The sequence below is a fragment of the Balearica regulorum genome, chromosome 9 (assembly GCF_011004875.1).
Source record: "Balearica regulorum gibbericeps isolate bBalReg1 chromosome 9, bBalReg1.pri, whole genome shotgun sequence".
NCBI lineage: Eukaryota > Metazoa > Chordata > Aves > Gruiformes > Gruidae > Balearica > Balearica regulorum.
Window position 1 is genome coordinate 6,598,773 of NC_046192.1, and position 9,022 is coordinate 6,607,794.

Sequence of the window (9,022 nt, forward strand, 5' to 3'; positions counted from 1 at the left end):
AGCCTTACTGGTTTCACTCTGTTTCTTCTTATAGCAGCTGGACGTGCAGTTACCAAACCTTGTATTTTGTATTTTTCACTGTATTTTTTCCAAGAAAGAATTCTTCTTTCCTAACAACTTCTCACTACTAATTTGATATATTTATTATTCAGAAAGCCTGGTAAACTACACCTCTTATTTTATCAACTAAACAGATAAAGCAACAATGCAAGCTCCTAGCCTCCCCATTTCCTTCTCTTTCCTTGAGATGTTGACCAAACTGGTTCACTCTCAGCAGCCATCTGATCCCTTTGCCCTCCTGAAACTACTCACAAAAAGGAAATTAATGCCAATTGTGGAGGTGATTTTGTATTGACACTTTTCCAATAGAATCCAGACTTAGACCACCAATGTGTTTCACAGGGGACATCCACCCATCATCAGATGGTTGTAATTTTTCAACAGCAACTGTCCTGGGATGCATTCAAAATAGTAACAAAAGCTAATAAAGATTCTTTATTTCATTATCAATTTTTACACCACTGATTCTTCAAGCTGGTGTTGTATTTTTAAGTATACCAATATAAAACATCCTACTTAAAATGGTTAATTCAGTACAATCAACCTATCCAATATAAATTGATAGTATTTTATAAATTATGTTAACCTGCTGTACTTCCATCTGCAATATAGTTAGTTAATATTTCCTTTCATCCCACCAGCCAAAAGGCTAATCCTCACAGCAGCTGTTACTACTCCAGTACAGAGTGAATGTGAATTTAACCTCTCCCGGATATAGTCTAATAAATTCGGTTGTTTTTCTAAGCACTTCTGTGAATTAAAATGGACATTGGCTTGCCATCCAAATTCATGAACAGGTCTGAAGTGGCTTTTAGGCAAGTTGCCAAATAACTTCCCAATTCCCTTATAGGGTATAGGTCTCACTCCAGAGATCTTCCGAGCAAGAATTGAAAAACAACATCTTCGCCACTTCCTCAAAATTATTTTTCATTTTCTTAGCATTATTTAAATAAATTAAACACAACATTACATTAACATATTATTAAGGATTCATTTACACTCTTTGATTCTCAATGATTTACACTTAATTGTAACAATACAAATATGAGAATATGCTCTCCAGCAATCTTTCTGACAATGCAAAGGCCAGGATATTGAAAAAATTGAATATAAAATGCAACTCAGCAAATGTTTTTGGATATTGAATAAGGCTGAAGAAAATAGGAATACTTCCCAGTACAATGAAGATCTAATATTAGAAACAAATATATTTTTCATCTGATGCTTAACTTTATTCTAATGAAACCCAATATATGCTATAAAGGCTTCATTTTCTCCAAGACTTCAATCTCCATTTTCAAAACTATCATAATCCAGACTCTGATTTGGCAAAGCAACGAACAACCCACTAAACTTTAAAACAATTGGAAATCTACAGAATTTAAGCACATTACTTGTGTTTCTATATCTTCCCTCCTGGAGATGAAATATTTCCTGTTTCAACAGGAAGTCATCAACCAGCTTTGAACATTTTAAAATTCAAAGCATTTGGGGCCCCTGTACAGAGACTTGCCCACTGGTAATAGGTTTTCTTTGTTTTGCACACTCCTAACCAGAGTCTGTAAAACTGAAATTCACAATAGAAGACACAGACCAGCTAGAGAAAACAAACTTCAAGTAACAATAAACTTTCAACCTGTTGAAACAGACTCAGTTGCAAGAAGTCAGTTATTGTTTTCATGAAGTAATATACCAGTTTCAACTGCATACTGCCTCTTCACAGTCATTAGATCTGATCTGCCTTATCTATTGGATATAAAATTTAATTCTGGTTTTATGCTTGAATAGCTATTTATTTTCTCTTCTTTATGAAAATACTCACGCTCCCCGAACACAAGAAGACAAAACTCATCAGCACCAATGACAGTGATTCCTTTTACCAGACTGAGGAAACCAGTGCACTGAAGGCACAGATACTTCTCAGGTACGAATACTCGTGGTTTACTTGCTGTGTTCTTCGGAGTTTTGTATAAATTGCCACAGCATTTCTCCCTCAGGCAGCTACCTGCCCTGCCGGCAGCTGCTGATAAAGCGCACCCACCTGCCGCCTCACACCTTTCCTAATCTCTGAGCAGCTGAGGTTTACCAGCGGTTTAATCAGGGCAGCGTACACAGTGGCCTCAAGTCCTCTTTTTTCTACTATTTTGTTTCTCCACGAAGGAAGGAAACCTGCCAGCCTGGAGCCCTGCTCCATCCCCTTGCCGGCTGACGGAGCCGGTGGTCCCTTTTGGTCCCGCCCGCCCTCGCCCCTGGAACGGCAGAGTGGGCTTCCACTCTAGCCCGCCCCTCACCTCCGCTTCAGCAGCGTTCTGATAACACAAACGCATTTGGAGCAGTTTTTTGCCTTTTCCCTCCGGGCAGCCTGCCCGAGAAACAGTGTTTCTTTTCACCGAGACGGACTCGCCAGCCGGAGCTACCGCTCGCCCCCAGCGGCGCCGCTGACAGGCTGCTGAGGCGAGAGGAGACTCCATTTCCCAGCGTGCCTTGAGAGGCGAACCGGCGCGCGCGGCGGCGGGGCGGGAAGGGGCGTGTGTAAGATGGCGGCTCTCGGGGCGTGGGGCTGCGCCGCCGTGCCCGCGCGGCTGTCGCGCGTGGCGCGAACGCTGTGGGGCTGGCGCGCGCGGCGGGGGCTCGGGCAGGCCGCGGACGGTACGTGAGAGGGGGGCGCAGGGGAGATCCCCCCCCCCGGCCCGGCCTTGTCTCATAGCCCGCGAGCGCCCGTTCAGCCGCCCGCGCCCTTCGTCGCGGGCGCCCGCGGTGCCGGGGGGGGCGAGTGGGAGGGAAGCGGGATGAGGTGGGAGGGGGTCGGCGGCGAGGGCGGGAGGAGGCGTGGGGTCTGCGGCAGGGCCTTCGCCTGAGGGGAGCGCGTGGCGTGAGCGCGGCCGTCCCGTCGCCCCCCGGCCCCCGCAGGCAGCGGCCTCCCCGCCAGCCGGGTGAGCAGCGTGTGAACCCCTCCCGCAGAAGGAAGAGCCGCCAAGCCTGCCTTTGCGGATGAAGCGGTTCAGAATCTGCTCTACAAGATGACAGGGCTCAACCTGCAGAAGGTTTTTAGGCCGGTGAAAAAGGAGCTTAAACCGCCCAAGTACAAGCTGATGACAGAAGCTCAGCTGGAGGAGGTAGGCTACTCTGCTTCCTTTTGAAATAAGCTTTGAGTTCATCGGAAGGTCTGTGACAGTCCATAGTTCTGCTTCCATTAATGCTGCTGTTCAAAACATTTTGGTTTCTTTCCTTTGTTTCAGGTCATTTCCTAAATTACTGTAAATCAGTGTTTCTTCACTTTAAATGGTCAGGTTTATTTATGTACTTGTTCCTGATTTTTATGGAATAAAGAAGGAAATTGGATACTTTTTTTTTTTCTTGAGTGAAAGGTTCTCTTTATTATCCCCTTTCCTTATGCTTCCTAATTGTGTTCAGCGTATTTATCTGATGCTTAAATTGTGGCCCTGGGAATCCTTTGGCTACCTTCTTTTCCTGTTGTCTGACCATGGTCCAGGATGAGCAAGGGGCCTGACTTAGACCAGTTCTTCTGTAACCACAATCACAGCAATACATAAACTGTTTATCGTGATTTATGTTTTGGGAGAAATTTACGATGGAAAAATACCAGAAATAAACTCGGTGTTTACAGTAGCATATGTAGATTTTAGTTTTGGAACTTCTTCCAGCAATTTGCCCAAGTTACAGTAGTGGTATATTGTTCACATGCAATTCCTCTACATTGCGATTGAATCAGTCGCCTACTTCTCCACTGCAGAAGGAAAAAAAATTAACTTTTTCCTTAAATGAAAAAAGTATTTTTTAAAGTTTTTCCTTAAATAAAAATGTGTCCCAAAAATGATATGTTAGCTTTCCAACATGGTGGGTTTTTTAAAATTGTAAAATTATACTACTTTTTTTTTTTTAAGGCCACAAGAAAAGCCATTGAGGAAGCTAAAGAAAAACTAATCATGCCCCCTGTTTTGAATGAACGAGAGCCAATTGATGATGTCTTAGCAGAAGACAAATTCCTTGAAGGAACAGAAACTACAAAATATGTGTTTACAGACTTAACTTACTCCATTCCACATCGTGTAAGTAACAATACGTTAATTTATTTTAAGAGCTTTTCATTCTTAATTTCAAAATAAGCTTTAGGTTTTAATAAATTGTAGTTACAGCAGTTGTAAACTCATTCTGGTACCAGGCAATACAAAGACATGTATTTCCAAATGTTTGCTTCTAACTTATACGATAAATTAATTCTGGTGCTCAAAAGCAGGCATGGGGGCTGGGGAGAGCTGTGAGATAGTTAATTATTTTAAAAGGACATGCTTGTGATTTGCTAGGAATGCTGAGCTCTTCCATACTTCCTAGAAGCTTTCTGTGGACTTGGATTACTTAGTACTGCGCATAGACCAAAAGATGGAGCTACTTCACAGTTGCAAAGCTCTGGTGGAAAGCTGAGTAAATGATAAATGAATTAATGAGAAAGCTGTGAAGAAACAGTTGTCAAATAAAATTGTGGAGTATAGGGATAAAGATGACAACTAGATTTCTTTGTATAATGAAACATCTAGATTGTCTTAAGTACCAGTAATACGAGGCTGGAAAAATCCTTAACAATAGTTACGATTCAAAGTCTCCACGGTTCAAACACGCATACAGTGATGATCCTGTGAAGTGAATTACCAGGTCTTCCATCTATTGCTCCATTTAAGAGCTGTCTCCAGGAACCTGCTATTTTCTGCCTCAGTACATTGAAAACTTCCTCTTTCCTGTCTGTGGCCTAAGTCAAATGTGCTTGTGAACAGATCTGAGTATATTGTTTTATTTGTTGTATTTCTTGTTTTGCACTTGCCCTTACTTGATTCTAGCACCTACCTCTGAAACAACTTAAAGTACAAGACATTTGCATTCTTAATTAAGTATTATTAAATGCATAAAATCAGGCCTGCAGCAACTTTCTCTGGGTATTAGTTATGTTATCTGTCTGAACTTCACAGAGCTGTAGTTTTTAGTGTAGTCACATGTACAGTTATGTCATACAGTAAAATTAAGGTGCAAATGTAGCACTTAATTAGCACGTACCAAGAGAGAAATGATGAATTTAGCACAATAATCAGAAAGTGGTATTATTACTGTGGGTTTAGGTATAGAGGGATTTTGCCAAATAGGAGACTTTTTTTTACAATGGTTCTGGCTATGAAGAGAAATTACTTTGGGAGATAATGCTTTTTTTTTTTTTAACCTTCTTTTCAGGAACGTTTCATTGTAGTTAGAGAACCAAATGGTGTATTACGCAAAGCAACCTGGGAAGAACGAGACAGAATGATACAGATATTCTTCCCAAAAGAAGGGCGCAGAGTTATTCCCCCAGTGGTATTCAAGGATGAACATCTTGTGGTAAGATCTTCCTAATTTTGAAAACTGATCATTTTTACTTAATTGTGCTTTGACAGTGAAATTGTGCTAGTTACAGTAGATCTAAATATGCCAGTCTGCTTGTATATTTTAAGCTGCTTGACTACTGTTTTGAACAGCTGCTTATCATTGTAATTTAGAACTTAAAATATTTATAATAAAGTCAGTTGGGACCAGGTAAATCCTGGGTAAATGTAAATATCCTGTCATACTATAAATCTACATTTAATTGTTATACATTGATGAAATTGTATGCTTAATCTGAAAATGTTGAATGGGTGGTTCAGAAACAAAAATGGAGAAACACTGTATTAATGTCATCAAGGCAGTTAGTGCACTTGTATCCATTTTGGCTTGTGATTAAAAGGATACTCACTGTAAGTGTTGCCCAGAACAGAAACGTTGTGGCTGCTGTTTTGATTTTGGGGTTGTGGAACGCTGTGATACAGAACCAGTTCCTGAATTTGAACTCTTGTTTTAGACTGTGTTCCAGCAAGACCGTCACGAGGATATCCTTAACATGTGCATTGCTCAGTTTGAGCCTGATTCACCTGACTATATCAGAGTGAGTTCACTTTCCCTTTTTCTAGTAAAAAAAATATTAGCGAAGAAGTGTAGGGTGTGTTTTGTAAACATTAGTAGTATCTGGGGATCAAAGGTGGAGTTCATAGGTGTTCTTTTTTTCTCCCCATTAGATTACCTATTATCCTCCTTAGGAATTTTTTTTCTTACAGAAAAATAAACCAGGATTCTGTTTAAGTAATTTTCAACAGTGTAGAAAGAACTACAGATGCATAAAAATCGTCTTTATCTAGGTATTTTTGGTATCAAACCAGAATTGATGATAGTAGCGCAACTCTGGTTGGGCAGTAAAGTCATGCTAAATGCTATGTTGGGATTTGAGAGGACCAGGTAGATAACTGATGAAGTGCACCTGAGAGCACTGCACACAAAGTATTATTTTTAACAGAGACCAGGCATAAAAGGATATTTCTAGCTGAACTATTTAAAGGTAGTAACTGTAGGTACTGGTGAATCTTAGTCTACACTTGCTTTAAAAAGAAGTAAACATTTTAAAGCTATAATAATTTCTCAAACCACCAAGAGTGTAACTTCTATGAGGAACTTCAAGTACCTTCTCCTCAAAATAAAATTTCACCTCTTTGCTCTAGCATTTTTCTCCTTACAGTACAGATTACAACCTGGCAACAGTGAAATGAAGGTTCAGAGGTTATATCCCTCCCTCCTCAAATTTTCAGTACATAGCTAGTATTTAGCTTTCTCTTAACATGAAGATATTTATGCTAAGTAGTAAGAACTGGGTTATCCAAGTGTTACCCTGAATTATAACATGCATAAAGCTTTAAGGTAGCGTGGTTCAGCCTGTGGCTTACACTCCTGCACTTTAGTGAGGTCTGAAAATAGATTAAAACCTTAAGCGAGAGGTAGAGAGGAGAAACTGTCATCAAGCTCCAGTTATACTAATGAAACCAAAACCTTTTCTGTGTATAGGTTCATCATCGGACATATGATGATATAGAGAAACATGCCAAATATGATCTGCTCCGTTCAACAAGACACTTTGGAGGCATGGTATGGTATCTAGTAAACAGAAAGAAAATGGATGGCTTGCTCATAGATATGATCCACAGAGACTTGTAAGTGGTGTTTGTCACTTATTCTGCTTATCTAAACAAATAGAAAACAAGTACCACTGTTTGAAAATAAAAACAGGATTTCTGTAAGATGTATATTTTAATTTGCATGAAGTTTCAGGCTAGCTGTAACTTCTAGCTATACAGATGCTGAACTGGAAGCACTAATTACAGTCCATGAAGTTGTAGGGTATTAAACTAGGTTTCTGCAGAAATTAGCCTTTTGTAGTTGTTGGGTTTTTATTTTTGTTTCCCATGTAATTATCAGTACAGTTCCAGCTCCAGGCACTGCTGATCTTAAAGCCTAACAGTTTTATACTGCTGAGTTCAATTTTGGCTTTTAAGATTGACAGAGTCTGAGTTTTAGAGCAATTCCTAAGTAGCTTAGGAACAGATAGATACACTTTCATTTTAAATGGATGTATTTCTCTAACCTATGCTGCTAAACTTACTCAAAATTCCCTGAAGCGAACAATATTAATTGTTCTAATTGTCACTAGAGCTAGGGGAAGTCTGTACATTTGGAACTCTTAAGTTGCAGTGATTGTGGCATTCAATTCCTGCTGCTGAAGTTAAAAACTTTCAGCAGGTGGTCAGATCTTACTTTTAAACCTGAGGATATGAAGAAATACAGGGAAGTTCCAGTTTTGGAATCAAATTGTTAAAGGGAAAATTCAAGTAACAGTTTAAATTACCAGAGTTTGGAGCATCTTTACCGGCCACCCACCAACTTTTAGCTTATTTGTACGTTTATGTAAAGCACCAGTTCCACATTTAAATTCAGCTGAGGGCTAGGTGGCACAGGATTTCTGATACTACTGTAAAACGTGGTAGTTGGTCTTCGGTTCTTTTTGGCACAGTAGTTCCACTACATAATTGTTATTGGGTAATGGTATTTTACAGAGATTTCAGGCATACATCAGGCTTAAACTGCAGTATGAGGAAGTTTACGTACCTTACCTGGTACACCTTGTTCATGTGCTTCTGGTCTTCCTTCTCATGAAGGGGTTACCATAGCAATAAATGATGGGATGCCTCTTTAGCTGTATATTCTAATGACCGTATACTCAGTGAAACAGAAGTTTATGAAAGCCAGTGGTGTGTGAAGTATACCACAAAGTACACTTTCTCTAAATACTCTAAGTATTAAAAGTAATTGCTACAAATGGGCTTTTATTTGTTTAGGCTGGATGACGCTACAAGTTTAATTACACTGTATCATATGCTTCATCCTGAATGTCAATCAGCCAATGAAGCTAAAGAACAGAAACTTCAAGGAGTTGATCTGATCAAGGTATGCTTTTCTACTTTAAGGCTACTTCACTATAAAAGAGAAAGCTTTTAAACAGCAGAAGCCTATTTCGTAGTCTAAATTTCTTCTTAAGAAGCAGATATTTAACTCTAACTGTTGTGCATGCCAGGGTTTTTTGTTTTTAAACTATATATAGCTGCACCAGGAATTTAGTTGTAGCTGGCTGATCTACCACTGGAATGATGAAATCTCATGATACAATTATGCTCTTAATTGTATGTTAATCTCTTTCCTGCCATGTTTGCAGGTATTTGTGAAAACTGAATCCCAGAGAGAAGGCTATATACAACTGGCTCTCCAGGCTTATGAAGAAGCAATGGCTACTTCTACAGCTTCATGAAACAAGTCTTAGTTCATCATAAGTTTATAAACATTCTCTGTACAGGATTCTACAATAAATACTTTAAACAACTGACTCATCTAGAAAAGTTTTTACTAAAGTATGTAAGAATTGCTACAGCAGCTTTTTGAAAAGTTCTGTAAAAGAACTTACAGTCATTGTGACTTTTGTTTTGAGGTGACAGTATACCCTGAGTTTAATTCCTTTACTGTTGCATTTTGAATCTAAGACATTGCCCACAATTCATTTTACTTT

At 39.5% G+C, this 9,022-nt stretch overlaps 1 protein-coding gene across 2 annotated transcripts; it reads left to right on the top strand.

Annotated features, from left to right (window-relative positions):
- Positions 1 to 2,573: 2,573 nt before the first annotated feature.
- Positions 2,574 to 8,842, top strand: MRPS22 (mitochondrial ribosomal protein S22). 2 transcript variants are annotated; one of them, XM_075760962.1, is made up of 8 exons: positions 2,574 to 2,592; positions 3,022 to 3,176; positions 3,966 to 4,130; positions 5,299 to 5,442; positions 5,942 to 6,025; positions 6,973 to 7,118; positions 8,301 to 8,409; positions 8,675 to 8,842. In XM_075760962.1, the coding sequence occupies exons 2-8, from the start codon at positions 3,081 to 3,083 to the stop codon at positions 8,765 to 8,767; spliced, it is 837 nt and encodes a 278-aa protein (XP_075617077.1). In that variant the 5' UTR covers positions 2,574 to 2,592; positions 3,022 to 3,080; the 3' UTR covers positions 8,768 to 8,842. The 2 variants fall into 2 exon arrangements, with proteins under 2 accessions (XP_075617077.1, XP_075617076.1); XM_075760961.1 differs by having other exon boundaries at positions 2,590 to 2,709.
- The last annotated feature ends 180 nt before the right edge of the window (positions 8,843 to 9,022 follow it).